The following is an 18,457-nucleotide window of genomic DNA, read 5'->3' on the forward strand; positions in this document are numbered from 1 at the left end:
GTTACAAATGACTCAAAACTCATTTCATGCTGGCTTTTGTAGCTGCCTGTGAAGAAAAATTTCATAATTATATCTAAGAATTTCAACTCTGTAAACACAACACATAATTGCTGCCCCTTTCTGCAGATGATGTATTGTGTGTCTTCTGTGAATGAAACAGAAAACGTTTTCTACACATGCTTCTCTAGACCAACAGGAACAATACATCTGTGGTTTGAAAAAACAGTCCCAATTCAAATTCCGCTTAATCGTTTTTAGTTAGCAGTATCGTTCGCTCTTCGTCAGGGAGTTTGTTGATGAATCTGTCGAAATGAAAACTCGTCAGATGTTGATTTCCTCCACAGCGCCCACAGAATTTAAGCCCCATGTTGCAGTAAAATTGAAGCATCTTTGGTCGTTCTTGATCGTAGAAATAGTTTGACAGTGTTGCTTTACACGGCTTGATACAAGTGGTAGACGGCAAAGCTGGACCTTCAGTCACGACTGTTTACGACTATTTCCAAGGTTAAGAACTGACTTTCCAACAGAATCCAAGAATTCCTAAAGCCCTGTTAATTACTTGCCGTAAAACAGTCATACTATGATCTGATAATTCAGCCTAGTGTGTAATACACCAGTCCGTCCACTAGAGGATACCGCGTCAGTGACAGGTTTTGGCTAGCCTAGGCGTGAAAAGGTAGGTGATCATGTTGTCTTACATAATTCTTTAATGAGATACTGGATTGGATATTTCCATAGAATAGACATGTGAATGAGTAGATGACTATACAGTCATTTTTTTTTTCCAAGCAAAAGATTGTTAACATTTATTAACTAACAAGCTTTTTCACATCTTCACTACTCTCAGAAGCTGACCTGTCATTCAGTCATCTTTTCCAACCAATGGAGCACCTTCACACCAACATCACCTCCACCTCCACTACCAGGCCCCTGGTGCCACTTTACCCAACTAACTGCAGCACCCGGGACCAGCAATGGGGGGCGCCGTACCTACACAGGTTAGCCCACCTGGATGTGCAGCTGTACCAAGACTTCTACGCTGTCTGGGTTTCCCTGATGGTAAGATAAAACATATTACTATATTTACGTAAAGTTAAGGAACTCCAACAAATTATTGCAACAAATATCATGGCTTTGCTAATTTGATGTATTTACCCTTTTTTTTTTTTACACTTGACAACAGATAAATGTAAGCATACTGGTTACTAGATATGACTTACCAATGGTATAAAACTCAGCAGTCGCGAACAATGTCCTGTCCCTCAGAAAATATGTGTGAGGAAATAAGAAATGAACTAAAACTACCTTCGAGCAAGGCACCAAACCATCCGATATGCGCATCGCTTTGCATGACTATCATGCCAAAGTGAAACATCGTCATTTTCCTGAAGTACTGACGACCCCTTCCTGCCCCTGTTTCAGGTGTGTAACTGTCTGATGCTGGTGTTCGGCGTGGTCCTGAACAGTCTGGCCCTTTACGTTTTCTGCGGGGCCTCCGCCCACTCCTCCGCCTCTGTGGTTTACACCATAAACCTCGCCGTAGCTGACCTTCTGGTGGCGCTGTCGCTGCCTGCTCGCATCGCCCTGTACCACAGCGGAGGGAGCTGTTTGGCCTGCTCCTACGTCCACACCTTCAGCTACTTTGTCAACATGTACTGTAGCATTCTGTTTCTAACCAGGTGAGCGGACGAAAAGTGCCACTCAGCATTTAAATCAATGAACTCCGTCACTGTCAAAAGCAACCAATATTTGTCCTCCTCTCGACGCCTTAACCCTCCTCGCCCTCTCTCAGTATCTGTGTAGATCGGTACCTCGCCCTCGTCCATGCGTCGAGCACTCTCCATCGATGGAGGACTACGGGGGCAGCCAGGTGTGTCAGTGCCACCGTGTGGTTCACTGCCATTGTGGTCACCTACTCTTTTCAGGTGAGGACACACTTTGAACACAACACAAACAGGCAGAGATTACATTTTACATTTCTCAACATAACCTAAAAATCAGAAAGGAAAGTCTCCTCAAACAAGGAGGGGGGGGGATCTACTACAATTAAGAGTCAGATGGATGAATCAGTTGGCCAATATTACTGCTGATTTAAGCTTAACATCAGTATACGAACATCTGTGTCCCTAAGGGCAATCCAAAAAAAAATTCAGAGATTGTTCCTGTTGTGTGTGAACGGAGAGCAGCATCATAATGTGCATGGGGCAATGGAAAGCTACAACTGTCATTAGCAAGTATTCCAAGTTCAGTCGCTTTATCGACATCAGCACTCGAGTTACATGCAGTTTTTTTTTTTTTTTTTGACAAGTAGTATGTGCACATTCGCAAAACTTGAGCAGAGCACAAAAGTTTCAGGTCCACAAGTTGGGAAAGGCGAACCGCTGGTTCACTGCTCGTAGTGAGAGTCTGGAGTGGAAGCGAGTGAGCAGATTGTGGGAAGATCGGTAATGCAGCCGTCGGGAAAGCCTGCCTGAAATGACCTTGAGAGCAGAACAGGGGAAGCAGATAACCGGGCCAGAAAGAATGAAATAAATGTGAGGACCTCCCTCTTGTTTTTGTCCCACCAGACCACGGCGCTGGAGTTCGGCCCTTCTTGCGTGCTCCTCCCCGCCCTCTTCTACCTCACCATCCTGGAGTTCCTCCTCCCCCTCCTCGCTGTGGCGGGCTTCACTCTGCGCGTCACCTGCTTTCTCTCCTCCAGCCATGGACCGATGCCCCAGCACAGCAGGGCGAGGAGGACTCGCGCCATCGGGCTTCTGGCCACCGTCCTGGTGGTCTTCACCGTTTGTTTCACACCCTTCCACGTACGCCAGGTGATAGTTTACTTCCGGGTCCGAGTCACAGGGGAGGAGCTGGGGCGGGGGGCGGGGCAGGTGCTGGCCTATCATATCACGGTGACCCTGAGCAGCCTGAACAGCTGCCTGGATCCCGTGGTGTACTGCTTTGTGACGGACAGCTTCAAGAGAATGTGGAGGACGAGGAGGAGGGGGAGGGGGGGCAGGGAGGAGGACGGGGAGGCAGGGCGCACAAGTCGGGGGGAAGGGGAGAGAAATTCACTGAATAAATATTCAGGCACAGCACTGGCAATAGCTCACAGCGTGGCCACATTCAGCCTAACCAGCACGCCCCTCTCCGCAGCCAACATGCACCGGTCCGCTTAGACAGGTGGCCACCCCTCCACGACCAGCAGTGGAACAGTCCAGAGAGACACCCGGAGCGAAAGACTCACCAAGAGTGACTGACGAACACAGAGAGATTCAGAGGCCAGCAAAGAACCCAAAACCATGTGCCATGTTATTAACATGGTACATTTCTCTTGTAAATGAACAAAACACACATCCATCCATCCCTTCATTATTCCATGCCCCCCCCCCCCCCCCCCCCTCTAGTCACTGGACAACCAAATACAATCTGTGTTTGGTTGTCCAGTGACTTGAGAGAACAAACCAGAAAACCTCGTCCTGACTGTGAAACTGCTGAACTTTGCTGGAGAGATCACGTTTCATTAAATTGTGACGTGAAAAACACAAAAGCATCAAAATATATCGAAGTAGAGCGAGTTGCTCCGTCTGCCAACCCCGCGCCGAGCGGATTAAACAAGTTGGTACTTTGGCGTCTGTGCTCGGACCGCCTCACTCCCTCGAGAAAACACACGAGCCGAGCGGAGAGTGACGAGAACAACTTCCTCCCCTGGAGGAACTGACAGCTTAAGAACATCAGCATCATTAAAAGAGTGGACATACTGAACACGGTGTTTACAACAAGTCCACCCGCCTAGATGAGCACGCCGTGCCCTCCGAGGGTACGTTCGCAAGAGAAAACCGAGGTTTACATGACGTGACGCATTTGAATTTGAGCTCAAACGCTGCATTTCACACTTTATACGCAGATAGCCTATATAATTAACAATTTAAAATCGACATTCTCCGTTTCTTTGTCCGTCATCTTCTTCGCTGCAAATCCAACAAATCCTTCTCCAGCTTATCGGGCTCTCTTCCGTCACTTGGCGTAAATCGGAGTGCCATCAAATATTAAGACATTGGACATTTTGAGGTAAACAGTTGGTGGCGCCGATTCTCAAGAACTGGTTTTGAGTCCATCATACTCAAACTAAAACTTTATATGCAAAACTGACATATATACATGTAAAAGTATGTTAACAGTAGGGGGGGGGGGATTTCATTCGGCTATTTGCATATTTGAATTTAGCGAAATAAGTTGTCACATTAAGCTTCTCTGTCTGCCTGCACGTCATATCTTTCTTTACTATACCTTGTCAAATAAAGATAAAAACACCAAAATGCCCCCCCCCCCCCAAAAAAAAAATGTTAACAAAGTTTTGCGGCCAAATTAAACTATTCTAAATGGAAGCACTTACGAGTGCTGTCGTATCATTTCTCTGACTACGATTGACTTCTGAAAAAAAAATGACATCAACAACATTTATTAAAAAAAAATGACAGAAAGAAAGTGGCAGAACTAAAGATGTTCTTTTGCTGGTGATGTGGGATTGCTCTGAACATTTATAAATATAAATATAATTCTAAATATAATTTGCCAATCGCCAGAGTTTAATTTCTTCTGAAACACACACACACACACACACACACACGCTCAGTACCAGCTCTTCAACAGTTTCAATGTCTTCCTGTCTTTAACATCAGGTGAGATATTCAGTTCCGGGGATATAAATGTAAGCTCCGCAAGCCTGTCTGGGTAAACACACCTCTAGATATAACATTTCACATTAATGGACAGGAGTAATACACGCAAGCAGCAGAGAAACAGACGCACAGGTGTGAGCACTGTTCAAACTCAAGACTCTTGAGATTACAAAAAAAAAACAACCATAACCAATAAATCCACTCTTCCACCGACCTGGGGTTAAAAGGACTGAGCGGCGCAACCTCCAAATGCATTCAATTTCCTGCAACAACAGGCAACGAAGAGGGAAAAACCTGCACTTACCACTAAATCCTCAAGTCGTTTTCAAAAAAAAAAAAAAAATCACCTCTTGTTAAAACGTCTCTGCTGATTCAGTGATTACAACCTTCATGAGAACTTTTATCATCACCTTTTGCAAGTCCTGTCACGTCCACTGTCACTCTCGTTTCCGGGTTTTGATTGAGTCGGACGTTCATGGAGAAAAAATAAGATCCATGATGCACTTTTTTTTTTAAGCTAATGCTAGTTAAACAAAAAACAAAAAAAACAACAAAAAAAAGTGCTCTGGCTGATAGGAAGTGGAAGTCAGGTCAAAAGTTCAATGCGGCTGCGCACATTGGCCGCATTGCATCATCTGCCCACCTCAAGCCGCCTTTTTTTTTTTTTTTTTTTTTTTTTTTTTTGTCTAAAAATAATCAGTTTGTTTTATTCAAGTATTCATTCAGTTTTCAAATAAGATATATTAAAAAAAGATGATTAAAAAAGTTTTTTTTTTTTTTTTAAAACAAGTCATTTCTTGTGGGTGTCCCTACCTGGCGCTGCCTGTGCAGCAAGACGAGGGGCTGTAGTCTTTAGTCAAGTAACTCAACCAGATGAGATGACGAGAAAAGCTGTATATATAATAATATATAATAATGTATAAACATGATTTCTTTTAAAGGACAGAGTATGATCTCTTTTTTGTTGTTTTGTTATTATTTTCTCTGATTTTGACCATTTTGATGATTGATGGCTGAATGCATTGGTTGAATGCATCTTTCAGTGATACTGCAACCGAAGTGTTGTTGCACCTGTTGATTGATGCCTCGCCTCTCTCACCCGTGTCATTATTACAAAATAAATCGAATACTCATCATTATCAGATTCGCAGATGTAGACCTTTAATGCTGCTGCAATCGGTGTCACTCAATCAATTATTTAAGTGATTGACACCGATTGCAGAAACTATGTATGACAATAAGTGGCTGGAGGGTAAAAAAAAAAAAAGCCTGTAAACTGAAAAGAGACAAGGCTGAATCAGATCAACAGAGTCTGTTTGATTTGTTCCACTAGAGGTCAGTGTGTCACCACAGCAGCAAAATGTCATCTGGAACAATCATACCTGTAGACTGAATCTCAGTGAACAGTAAATGTGACGAAAACAGACAATGGTGTTGGAACAGATCAAACATAAACCTGATAATTAGATCATTTAACTAATAGCTGCTGTTCATATCCAGCTAAATATGACAGGATGTGAGATTATGTCGAGATGATGACTCTATCATTTTTGGATTGTTTGTGATTGGAAAATAAATTGACAAGAACATTCTCATGTCATGAGGGAATTATTTAATATTAAAAAAGGCTACTGTTGTGACAGCATTTGAGAACGATATCGACTTTTATACCTTTCAGAATAAACTGCAAAAATGTAACAAAAAAATAAATTAAAAAAAACAGTTCCCTCAAAAGTATTGATTGTTTTCAGCTGTAATGCCAATGATCAATACAGTATAAGAGAAGAGCCGCTCAGGTACAGACAAGTCGGTCATACCAGGAATGTTGAGTGATATTTTCTTTTAATCCTTCCAGAGGAGCAGCAGGTCATTACAGTATATACATTACAGTATATATATATATATATATCTATATATATATGTGTGTGTGTGTGTGTGTGTGTGTGTGTGTGTGTGTGTGTGTGTGTGTGTGTGTGCATGTGCGAGGTATAAACTTACAGAACATTGCGTAAGGTGAACTGTAATGACCTGCTGCTCCTCTGGAAGGATTAAAGAGAAATATCACTCAACTCAAGTATATAAGTATATATACTTACCATCAGCTGGACCTGCTGCCACACGATGACTCTGGATTAGACACACACACACACACACGCACACACGCACACACGCACACGCACACACGCACACACGCACACAGTGACCCTGTACTGGGATGCCGCCAGAACAACGTTTTCTCATTTTCCTCTTCTCTCTCAGCGGTCTGACCGCACGGCATCATGGGAAACCAGTCGGCTGCTTTGAAGATGCTGAGTCAAGATGTTTCCACCATGAAAAAAAAAAAAAAACAACGTCCTCAAACTGCAGATCAGCAGATTCTTTCACCAGTAGTCATGTGGACTGAGACAAAAACTCTCCAAAAACACATATTTATAGAATTTATGCTACATGTAGACATCAGTGCAATAAAGATCACAGGAGATTATCATTTTTATTTTATTTTTTGAGAAAAGCAAGCCCAACAAACCTATGCATTTACATGACAGGAAAGTTATGTTACACATAAGCTACTGACTGTTTTGTAAATAATGAAAAGATTTATATTTCTTGCCTTGATGGGTTTGTATTATTTAAAATCTGCAAATGTTTTTTTGGTAAATTGCTTGTGTGAAGACAAATCAAGTTTTATCTTTGCTCACGGTTAACAAACTCTAAATGTGTCTAAAAAAAAAAGCAATTTAATCCTCATTTTGCTAAACACTGGTTAAAAGCAAGACCTCTTGTTTCATTTCAGATAAGAGTTGGTATGTTTTACAGAAATACTGCACTCCAAGGAATCATTGACATTTTCTTGAACTTGCAAAAACTGCATAAAAGAAAATTAAATTTCTCTCCCCGTTATGGTCAAGAATGAGAAATATGTTAGAGGAGCTTCAAGTCCTACTCAGCATGTAACTATTCACCAAATAAAATTGATGAACCGTCTGTTCCGTGAAGATGGTTTACTTTGGTAGACACATACTGTTATCCACTATCGTTTTATTATACAGGTAATAGGGTAAAAAGATTTTGGGGATATTTTATGCTTTTCCAAAATATTACCACTTTTTTTTTTTCTGTAATTTTCTTCATATAGTTGCCTCCCAAGTTGGTTTTCTAAATGATTTGAATTCTGAATATAACTATGTTTACTGCAATCATTTAAGTCAGATGTTCCTTTTACTTGTATAAAATGTTTAATTAAATATCACAAAGTTTTAATTTCATTAGAGTTTGTGTTTGTGCGTGTGTATATATATATATATGTATATGTATATGTATATGTATATGTATATATATGTATATATATGTGTGTGTGTGTGTGTGTGTGTGTGTGTGTATGTGTTAAGGTCCTTTTTCTCTTTTCCTTCTTCTCTGGTTTTTGATTCATATTTTGAACTTTTGAATAAAAATATCAAATAACGAAGGAAGTCATCGTTGGTTTACTTCTGAACAGATTTTTAAAGGTGCGTTCCATACAGTGTTCATCCAGAGTCCTACATATGAAGGCTCAAGCATATTTACATAACATAAGAGATATATACAGACTTTATATAGAAAACAAAACTACTAACAAAAATAATCATCTTTTTTTATAGCAGCAAAAAAGAAGAAACTAAAAGAGAAATCTGTATATTTACATCTTTTTTTTTTTTTTTTCAAATACCAAGGCATATTATATATATAGTACACAGCGTTTATTTGCTTTCCCATTCTTAAAGTATTCTTCTTGATTTAATCTCTATGAAAATCAAAGTATATAGGCATCTCTCTCCACTGTCGTAAGCAGACAGTTTACCAGAGGCAGAGCCACACACACACTCAAGAGTTTGGACAGGTTGGACTAACTGCATGGCCGCCACGCTGCTGCCACTGACAGCTGCTGGCTGGAAACATTTGAAACGGCATCACTCCACATTCATTCAGTGATCAGGACGGTGGAGCCAACATGGCCGCCACTGAAAAAAGTGCAAAGGCCAGACTCTTATGTGTGGCTCTGCCGGAAATTCAGAGAACAAATACAAAAAAAAAAAAAAAAGAGAGACATTTTTCTAGTTGAATTAAAACACCAGAACAGAAACAAAAAGACTCGTAAATAACTTCCAGTATTGCAGCCATCGATTCCAGAGTTAAGTGTAAACCAGGTGATTGTAAAGAACAGAGAACCAAAAAAATGAACACTGAGATGACATTTTGACTGGTCTTTTGCTTTACATGTGAACACACACACACACACACACACACACACACACACACACACACACACACACACACACACACACACACACACACACACACACACACACACACACACACGACACACACACCCACTCACACACCTGCACTTCTGTAACATCTTCCGTAACAGCAAATAGAACAGTTTTAATTTACTCTTTTGGAAACCAAGTGAAAAGTGTCCTTTACAGACAAGAAAGCTCAAAAAATAAATATCCACAGTTATTTCTTTTTCTTCCTTTTGCAACACAGGTCTACTATTTTTTTTTTAAATTTTTTTTTTATTTATCATGTGCAAGTTCTGTGCAATGTCAGGACCCCCATCCTGGCTTTGTCAAACATCAAAACAAAAGTGATTTCGGCTTGAAATCAACTCACATTCATTAAAACATTTTTAAGTCACCAGATGGAATCAAAGGTTAAGAACTCAATCTCCCAGCAGGCCGAGCGAGCGGCCGTGCTGTCTGAACATTCCGGAGTCTACGGTAAAAAGGCTTGGGGACATTAAGAAGAAGAAGAATCAAAGACTTTCTCACTGCATTGGAACAGAAACACTCAAGTTGCACTTCAAGTAATCACGGCCGGGAGTTTTTCGCCTACACCTTCGACAAGGAGCGTCGCTCGGGGCGACGCACATCTCGTCTTCTCGCGTTTCAACACTTTCCGTCCACGTGTGTATTGTGTTGAAACGTGACAAGATGAATGCGGTCTGAAACTGAACTGGTAAATGTGCAAAAGTGAATAAAAACCGACATGCTTGTTAAGAGTGTACTGACCCAGACCGAGCACAATGCTTCATCTTAAAAGAGTACATGTTGGATTTTCTGTTTTGTTTTTTTCCAACACATTTAAGTTCAAACAAAAAGACACAAAACATCCAGCCATGCATTAGAAAGTACATCCCTGACCTATTAGGACAATAAAGAAAAGAGCTTGAGTGATTTGTACAGAGTCATACTTTGGTGTTCTACACATGCATATTGCTGTTGTTGCATGCAAACCTCCTGACCCCAAAGTTGTTGTTTTTTTTAGGTTTTTCTTTTTAAATCTTCATGTTTGTCCTTAAACTTAAGTTGTGTATCCATTTTTTTTTTTTAATTTTTTTTTTAAAATCCAGAATATTTTATTGCCCGAGTGGTTGCAGAGGCCTTTCAAAACTCTGGCATCTGTACCTCTTTGTCTTCTGTCTGTGTCCCATCCCTGCTTTTATTTATGTCCCAGCACCACAGCCAGAGCAGGATCAACCCAGGAAGTAAAATACTCCCCTCTCTGCTCTGGGACTCATTGAATGTACCTGAAAATACGGAAGGAATCTAATTTGTTCAAAACAGGGTTAAACTCTGCACCAAACTCCACCCAAGTTAAACTAAAATAACTACCACATAGTCAGTGAATGAATTCTGCTCCAAAAAAACAAAAAAAAAAACCCTCAAAATGAAAAATAAGCTTCTCCACAAAATGCTTTACACACTCAAATAAAAATGTCCATTCATTAGTAAATCAACCCACTGCAATTTACGTTTCTCTTCCTTTCAAGTTGCATGTTCCAGCTGATGAAGCTAAAAATAAAACTGACCCAAATCCACGGCCTTTCACCCTGACAGATGCAGGGGAGAAAAAAAAAAAAAAAAAAAAACACTGGAAACGGTTCTCAGAAAGGATTTCACCACCGCAAAACAACCCTGCTCTGCCTGCACAAACACACACACAGTCCCCTCCCAGGCTTACTAACAAGACGCCCCTATTGCAACCAATTATCTGATTTATCAGAAAACAAATCGACACAATATGATCTTTCATTTTGCCTTCCAAGTTTGTTTTTACACGTGCAGCATCGTTAGCCAAGGAAACATTCAAAAGATTAAGATAATTGAACTTTATCACAGTACACTTCAATATAATATCAATAAGTACTATTAAGAGTTTTATACAACCTGTGTGTATCCCCTCTGTGTTAAACGATTAACCTATTTGTCTCCCCCGCTGGATGTTAACGGGGGGGGGGGGGGGGGGAGTAAAGCTCAACTCTGCAGTTTTACTTCCTCGTCCACCATCGCGTTGCTGCTGCTGCTGCTTGCCCTCAGCAAGCGCAGACGTTTTCCAAAAGCCTTCTGACTGTTTTGTTAAGCTATGGATGCAAACTGGAGCCTCAGAGACGTTTCCCACGGCACTTGAAATAAAAATAAGTGAAGCTGTTAAGACTCTAGATTCTAGACTTAACTTAACTCTAGCTCTCGAGTCTAGAAATATTGATTTGTCTTTAAGGGCAAGCTGGCTTTCAGTAGGAAGTTTGGTAAATCATTATTTGTGTTCATTTTGTCGCTTTAAAATTGTATCTCTTAAAATAGGCTATTTCCCTTTACGAAATAATAAAGAAAGATGTCAAATCTGCTTCAACCGTCTTATTTTGGATGCATCCTAAGTTAAGATGCAACAATTGTAAGTGTAACATTTCAAAAAAGGATTTGACATTTGGGAAATATTTGCTTTCTAGCCGAGCTTTAGAGGACAAAATTGAACCACACTGGTGAATTTGTGGTGAACACGAGTCACAGCCAGCAGCTGGTTAACTTATCTTAGCGCAAAAAAACGTCACTGGATGTACTGGAAGAGTGTCGGGAAGCACCGTTCTGCTGGTGTCCCGAGACGAATGAGTGAAACAACCCAAAAAGCCTCAGAGGGACTTTCAAATTACGCTTTTCTCATTCAATGCTGAAACACTTTTGCCAACCATGGCTGAGCTAACGTGCAGTTAGTGACAAAACAGCATTTTCTGAAAACAGGAACAAAGCAAAAAGAGAGACTGCACATCTGTTTCGCTCCTCCTCTGCCGTTTGGTTTGTCTCTTTTCTGCTTGTCTAACATGCAGCATTTAGGTTATTATGATTATTCAAAACAAACAGAAGCATCAGTGTGGGTCCTCAGTAAATCATAAAAAATATTATTTGGGATTGTAATGCCCTGTATACCGCACACACTGCGTCGACGCCCTTTCCGTTATGGAATTTTTTTTTTACTGTATAGTTGACTTTCGATATACAGGCAACTTGATACTCATGCTCAATATTCATGAGCATATCCTCTGTATTATTGTCATCTTCGCCCTGAAATCAAGGCTGAATTAAAGAATGGAGCAGTCCCGCCACGGAGGAGGGCAAAAACAAAACACTTGCAATCAACTTAGGGCACTCAAGATCAATCATCTTTCCCCAAGAACCAGGCTTCGGGCTTATTGTTTCAGAAATGCCACTTCCAAAAGTCTCTAGAGTCTTAAAGCTACTGTTGCAGAGTGCTGTAAAAGTCCCACAAAGCCGAGTGTGATGTTGTTGGGGTTATTTTGGTGAACACGGGGCCTCCGCTGGAGACGCCAAGTCAGCAGACATACACATTCTCATCAATCAGCTTCCGCATTACGAAGAAAAGGTTCGATTCCACGGTGAGGAAGAACGATTTTCAGCATTTTTTTTTTTTTTAATGATTGCAGCTTCAAGGACTAAAGTTCATCAACAGTGTTCATTATTCGATCGTGTTGACCCCAGATGAAGAGGTGTGTGCGTGTGAAGGTTTGTTTGTATGCGAGTCCCCTGAAGTTTCCTGTCCAGGCGGCTGCTCAGTAGCACCTCCTAGAGGCCCTGAGAGAGAGACAAACTCTCCTTAAAACCACGACCAGTGAATTACTCACTCCTGGATGACCCCGAAGGATCAATCAAACGTCCGCGAGGGTTAAATGGAAGGAATTTTGTTGACGGCTGAAAAAGCACTGGGACCAGAATGATTTTCGTCGGATGAGTTGGTCTGATGTGACACTGGTCCCACAGCATATGGAGTTCTTATATTCAGCAAATTGACACATGAATCGGAAAAAAAAAAAAAAATCTTTCAAAGTCAGAGCAGACACCCAGAGCGGCCCTCCTCTCTCTCTTTTCTTTGTGTCTGTAAACTCCAGCATTACGAGGATGGAGGCACATTTTTAAGTCTTTTCCAAACTGAATTGAACGGTTTCTGCAGCATCGTGTCGGTCAGCTCAGCCGGCCAATCACAGAGCGGACTCATTTTCCGTGTGACAGGAAGTGGTTGTGGTGGTGGCCTTTCCCTTCTTGGTGAGTTTCAGGAAGCTAGGTTTTTCTTTTGCCACGGTGACGGCGCCTTCGTTGCCATTAGGATTTTCCACCTTTGTCAAGGCCCGTTTCTCCGAAGCTTTGGCTGATTCCCCCTCCCTGCCAATCACAATTCAAATCTGTTAGGACAGTTTTTTTGGGCTTCAGGGGGTCGTTCAACATTTCGGCGATACGATCAATCAATTTCTTGCCAAAAGATAACACCTAGTTAGCTCAGCTAAAGTTAGTTTCCAAAAGTTGAAAGTTTCTATACTTTATGCTCGTACCTGTGAAAACTACAACAACTGAGTTTTAGAGGTACCGGTAGGTGGGTTTTGTGAGCTTTGGACAGCCAGGCTAGCCGTTTCACTGTTTACGCAAAGCTGAGCTAAACAGCTTTCAGCTGCAGCTTATCTAGAACTAACTAAGATCTAACTCTTGGCAAGAGGGAAAACAATTGTATTTCCTTTTTCCTATTTGCAAACTTTTCCTTCAGGAAGAGAAAATGTCGAAGACCAGGTGTTTTTCTCACCCGTGGTTTGGAGTCGGGTAAATGACCAGGAAGAAGGCAGTGAAGAATCCGAGGAGGGAGCCCCCAGAGGCCACCATGGGAATGACACGAACGCTGCCAACAGCTTCCACTACAGCGCCCAGAGCTGAGGCCACCAGTATCTGACTGATGTATACCTACCAAATCACAAAACGGGTTTCTCAGAATACTATACAGTAGAATAGAGATATATTTTATGGAATTACGTGTTTTAAGCATAAACTTAGGCTTCAGAAAGAGAATGTAAACAACACCCACTTGACAGGATAAGATGGCACAGTCGATACCAAAGCCTCTGCGGGAGTTACCGGGACTGTGGTGGATGTACTGCAGGAGGCAAAGAGAGTTATAGTTACTAGTCCTAAATAACTTGATTTACACATTCTACCAGTTAATGAAGCGAGGAAGCCACATATAAAGAGGGAGAACAGGAAAAGAAATCCTTTCACTTAAACTGTTGCCAAACCTGAAGCCAGTATATTTAACATTTCAACTTTTTGATTGGCATCTTAAACTTAGAAAGCTACCACAGTCACGACAGTATATAAAGTAAAATGTATCTTTAACTGACAATTGAAAAAAAAAAAAAAAAAAAAAAAAAGAAAACCAGTAAGATATAAAAGTGAAGAAAGAGTTAAGTTTGTGGTTTTGTGACTATCAACAATTTCCCTCAAAAAAGGCAGACCAAAATGTGTTAATCTGATTCTAAGTCAGATTTAGCCAAAAGGCTGCTTTTCATCTGCAGTCTCAAGAGTAGGTCGATGTCACACATAAACAGAGACGAACAAGGACATATGTACCTCTTTCATTTCGTGATATTGTCCCAGCAGAGCATAAGGACAGTAGGAGATACTCATGGAGATGATGCCCATGCTGCTGATCATCACCATGGCAACGTACACATTAGGGAAGATCGCCATGACGGCAGTTCCTATAGAGGGGAAAAAAAAAAAAGAGTGAAAGTTTAAGAGTGACTCACATCCCAGTTTATTCAACTCGATTCTGTTTTATTACTGTGGCTCATACCAATGGAGAATCCAAGTGTTCCCAGGATGTAGATGACCTTAATGCTCAGGTCAAAGTTGTCGAGATATTTCTGGAGAATAGCTGGAAAAGAGAGATTCATTGTTTATGTCGAGACATGCTATTCTTTCACAAAGCGCACTTACGGGCATGTGTGCTTCAGTGTAGTTACCCGAGCACGTAGCAGCAGTCATGGCATAAATAACCAGCCCCCAACATCCCATTTGAACTCCTCTGTGATAATTATCCAATAAGGTTGTGTTAGCAGCAGCCTGTGAGAGAGAAACAGGCTTAGTTCTTAAATTTGCTTTGGACTAACAAAGACAGAGACAGAGTTTAGTTCAGGTTTAACTCACTGTGAACGGCTTGGAATAACAGATAATCAAAACTGAAAAGAAATGACACAAATACAAAGAAAAACAGGCAGTTGCAAAGATGCATTATCAAACACGCATAAAAAGACATTTTGGAGTTTTCTGAACTGCCACACAAAAGCATGTACAGATCTAGATTTTAACGAGCAGAGTAAATGAACTTAAATCGAATGAAGGTGTATATATATATATATATATATATATATATATATATATATATATATATATATATATATATACATATTTATGTCTGTGTGTGTGTTTAGCAGCTGATTCACTTACGGTAGGATCTCCATGGTAGATGACTTGTCCCATAAAGTCGGTGAAGAAGACAGCCTCTGCGATGATGGAGAACCAGGTGAGCAGGTGACAGGCGCACAGCCGCAGCAGCTCAGGAGGCATCTTCAGCATGGAGAGCCACAGCAGCCGCACTGTGGTCTCAACCTGAGCGGAGCAGAAGGCGATTTACTAAAACGTCACAAAGATATGACCAAACTCAGCATATTAAAAATGACAGTGACTAAAAAAACCACACACACAACTGCTGCTTGTTGTTTCTCATCACTCAGCGTTACAAGTCCTCACCTCGCCCTCTTCGCTCTCCGTGTCCCCGCTGGACGAGTTGGTGTTCCCGCTGCGGTGTCTGTTCCTCTGGCGGTTCCTCCTCCTGTGTCTGGCCTCCACCTCGTACAGGTCGTTCATGCTGCGAGACGGCTTGATGAGTAAGGCAGCGTTCGCCCGGCGGAAGCGGTAACGGTGGCTTCCCACGCGGCCGTAGTAGGAGAAAGTGCAGGACGGCTGGCGGTAGAAGGTGTGACGGTAGCGTGACTGCCGCATGGGAGCTCCGGTGCTGGCAGCTGGATGGAGAGACGGTTTATTGAGACATCCCGTGATGAATCGGAGACTGCCGTGCGGGAGGCAGGGGTTTGAAACCAGGAGGTCACAATCTTGTTCTTGAGTGGTCTTGTGTTTCCCAACACCAACCACGTGTTTTCCCTACAAGTTTCATGTTCCTGTAAATCACACGGCTGTGTGCACGAAGCAGGTTTAATTTCCGTCAACTACAGGAAAACGTGAAACTGTCACGCCTAGAGAGGCCAAAGCGTGGCTATCTCACGTTTTGCTGCAGTGGACGGGCATGTCTATTTCACGCTTTGCCGTGATGTTGGTTAATTTGTCAGCTTTAGAGCTGCTAGCAGGTGTTTTCTGTGGGCTATCGGTTTTCTCCAGTTTCCAGTCTTTATGCTAGGCTAACCAGCTGCTGGCTGTAGCATTATATTTAACAGATATGAGAGCGGCTTCAATCCTCTAGTCTGACATTAATAACCCATATAGTGGAGTTTTATCATTCAAAATAATTCAGTGGTATTGCTGTGATCAGTCAGGGTCTGTGGAACTTCAACACTAAGTTACAAAAAGTACTTTTATTAACTAAAATATTGCAATGATGATAAATTAGTGATTTCCTACATTCTTTTTTTATTTTCTATTCAATCCACATGATAATATATTGATGAGGATACTGACCTTTGACCAATCCAGCGCGGTGTGCCTGTCCTTTAGAGCTCAGCCTGTTAGAGCCGTCTCTGTCAGGGTTGGTAACACTGGCCAACAGACGCCCATTCAGTGTCCTCTGTTCGTTAAGCTGGTTGTTCAGCAGCGCCTCCTGTCCATCGTCATTTTCCATTTCTTGCAAGAAAGCCGAGAGTCGGGAAATCTTCGGGGTTGGCGCGTGCGTTTCATGGTTGTTACTTTGGGGGCGGAGCAGGTCTTGACTTCCCGCGCTGCTGCTGCGCCTGATGTTGGCGAGTCTGGGAGGCGGAGTGCTGCGATTGGGGTTGAAGAGCGAAGCAGTCGTGGGCGGCGAGCCGCGGTAAGGCGAGAGGCGGTCGGTAAAGATGGACGGCTCTATGTGACACAGGAACAGAGCATCACGGTCCATGTGGTCGAGGGTTGCGTCTGCCATGGCGAGGACGCTGTCGCTTTTACCTGAGGGAGAGAATGAAAGGAGACAGTTGATCAGTGCAGGTGTGAGTAAATCAGAAAAAAATGACCGACAAGAGAGACAGAAGAAAGCCTACTGAGGGTTGATTCTCTATGACACACAAAAACTGTGTTTTAACACCACTGAAAACAATCTTTTTTCTCAGGAAAACAAAAAGAAATGGGCACGACATAGGATCGGATCAGATGGTAGAGCGGATTGCTCACTAATCGGAGGGTCGGTGGTTCGATCCACGGCTGCTCCTGTCCACATGATCTGTGTCTTTGGGCAACTTGGGGCATACTGAGCCCCAAGTTGCTCCCGATAGTGTACCATTGGTGTGCGAATGTGTGTGAGAATGTGATCCTGATGGCGAGCAGCTCCGCCTCATTTGTGCATTAATGTTTTTTGTGAAGGGGTAAATGGGAAACAGTGTAAAAGCGCTTTGAGACCATGAAGGTGATAAAGCTTTAAACAAGTGCAGACTATTTACCATTTACAACATGAGACTTCTATGGTTTTGTTTAATTCAATATTTAATTAATCAAACTGGCAGCTGTGATAAAAGCTGCATAAAATCTATAAATCATAAGAAAACAGCCTCAATGCTTCCCTTGCCATCTCCTTCAACCTTGGAAAAGAAATACCAAAATATTCCGACCCAACAAGTCATTACTTTCAAAATGAGATGCATAATTCAAACTTTCAGACCGAAGAAGCACAAATGTCTTGCTTGCTGTGGGTCTATCTGCCCGAAGAAAAAGTCGGTGAACTCACTTCTCACAAGCTCCACCTCTAGGAAGTCCATGTCCATGTCTCCACGCTCTGATTGGTCGTCGTCATAGGGGTCATAGAGGTCGTAGCTGTCTATCGTGTCACCCTCTCCGATCATTTCCAGCTTGGGTGCGAGAAGTCCAGTCTTGCCATTGGCCGATGGTTGCAGGTTGGCAGAATCAGGACTCTCCTGGTGAGAGGAGCGTGTTTTGTGACGTCACTGAAAATCTATGTTGTTTTATTTCTTTTTTTTTTTTTTTTTTTTTTAATAAAAATGAGTTTTAAGGGCTCAATACCTGGTCCAGCCTGTCATGATGTGGCGAGTACTGCTGCTCCTCGATGCTGAAGAGGTGCAGCGTCACAGAGATGGAGAAGAGGATGGCGGCGAAGAAGAACAAGATCTGCTCCTGGGACTTGAAGGCTACTCCGAGGAACGTGTGCGTCCAGTCTAAACCTCCGAGGGCGTAGCCAACTGCACCGCCGAGACCTGCAGACGGAGGAGGCAAGAACAGAGACGGCGTAATTATGAAATTTTCTCTTTTTGTGTTTTTGTTTGCCGACTTTGTCCATTATTTTCCATCAAGCTCAGTGAACTATTCTTCTTCACATTTAGTCTTCATTCAGTCACTACTGACATGACCATGCATTTTCATTTTTCAAGGCATTAACAGCGACTCTGCAGATTGATTATTAAAAACCGTGTGAAAGATTTTGTG

The 18,457-nt window shown here is 42.1% G+C and overlaps 2 protein-coding genes across 3 annotated transcripts in view; one reads left to right on the forward strand and one right to left on the reverse strand.

The window, feature by feature from the left end:
* The first annotated feature begins 926 nt into the window (after window positions 1-926).
* LOC138214817 (G-protein coupled receptor 20-like) lies at window positions 927-3,161 on the forward strand. Its single transcript, XM_069176636.1, has 4 exons — window positions 927-1,059; window positions 1,423-1,679; window positions 1,793-1,925; window positions 2,568-3,161. The coding sequence occupies exons 1-4, from the start codon at window positions 1,057-1,059 to the stop codon at window positions 3,159-3,161; spliced, it is 987 nt and encodes a 328-aa protein (XP_069032737.1). The 5' UTR covers window positions 927-1,056.
* A 3,980-nt stretch (window positions 3,162-7,141) lies between these two features.
* Window positions 7,142-18,457, reverse strand: part of LOC138214887 (solute carrier family 45 member 4-like) — a 59,160-nt gene continuing 47,844 nt past the window's right edge. For both annotated transcript variants that reach the window (XM_069176730.1, XM_069176731.1), the window contains exons 6-16: window positions 18,038-18,228; window positions 17,745-17,931; window positions 16,511-16,972; window positions 15,569-15,840; window positions 15,266-15,427; window positions 14,782-14,881; window positions 14,613-14,693; window positions 14,387-14,517; window positions 13,845-13,913; window positions 13,569-13,723; window positions 7,142-13,156 (exon numbers count right to left, since the gene is read on the reverse strand). In XM_069176730.1, coding sequence (XP_069032831.1) covers window positions 12,976-13,156; window positions 13,569-13,723; window positions 13,845-13,913; window positions 14,387-14,517; window positions 14,613-14,693; window positions 14,782-14,881; window positions 15,266-15,427; window positions 15,569-15,840; window positions 16,511-16,972; window positions 17,745-17,931; window positions 18,038-18,228 — 1,991 coding nt within the window. In that variant the 3' untranslated portion in view covers window positions 7,142-12,975. The remainder of the gene's footprint in view (window positions 13,157-13,568; window positions 13,724-13,844; window positions 13,914-14,386; window positions 14,518-14,612; window positions 14,694-14,781; window positions 14,882-15,265; window positions 15,428-15,568; window positions 15,841-16,510; window positions 16,973-17,744; window positions 17,932-18,037; window positions 18,229-18,457) is intronic.

This window comes from Embiotoca jacksoni, unplaced genomic scaffold, assembly GCF_022577435.1.
Source record: "Embiotoca jacksoni isolate LCO1_2020_lvr unplaced genomic scaffold, fEmbJac1.0.p SCAF_7, whole genome shotgun sequence".
In the NCBI taxonomy this organism is placed as follows: domain Eukaryota; kingdom Metazoa; phylum Chordata; class Actinopteri; family Embiotocidae; genus Embiotoca; species Embiotoca jacksoni.

Excerpts from the sequence above, each read along its gene's own strand:
- LOC138214817 (XM_069176636.1), top strand. Across the intron at positions 1,680-1,792 it reads AGCATTCTGTTTCTAACCAG|TATCTGTGTAGATCGGTACC; the intron begins GTGAGCGGACGA and ends GCCCTCTCTCAG. Across the intron at positions 1,926-2,567 it reads TGGTCACCTACTCTTTTCAG|ACCACGGCGCTGGAGTTCGG; the intron begins GTGAGGACACAC and ends TTGTCCCACCAG.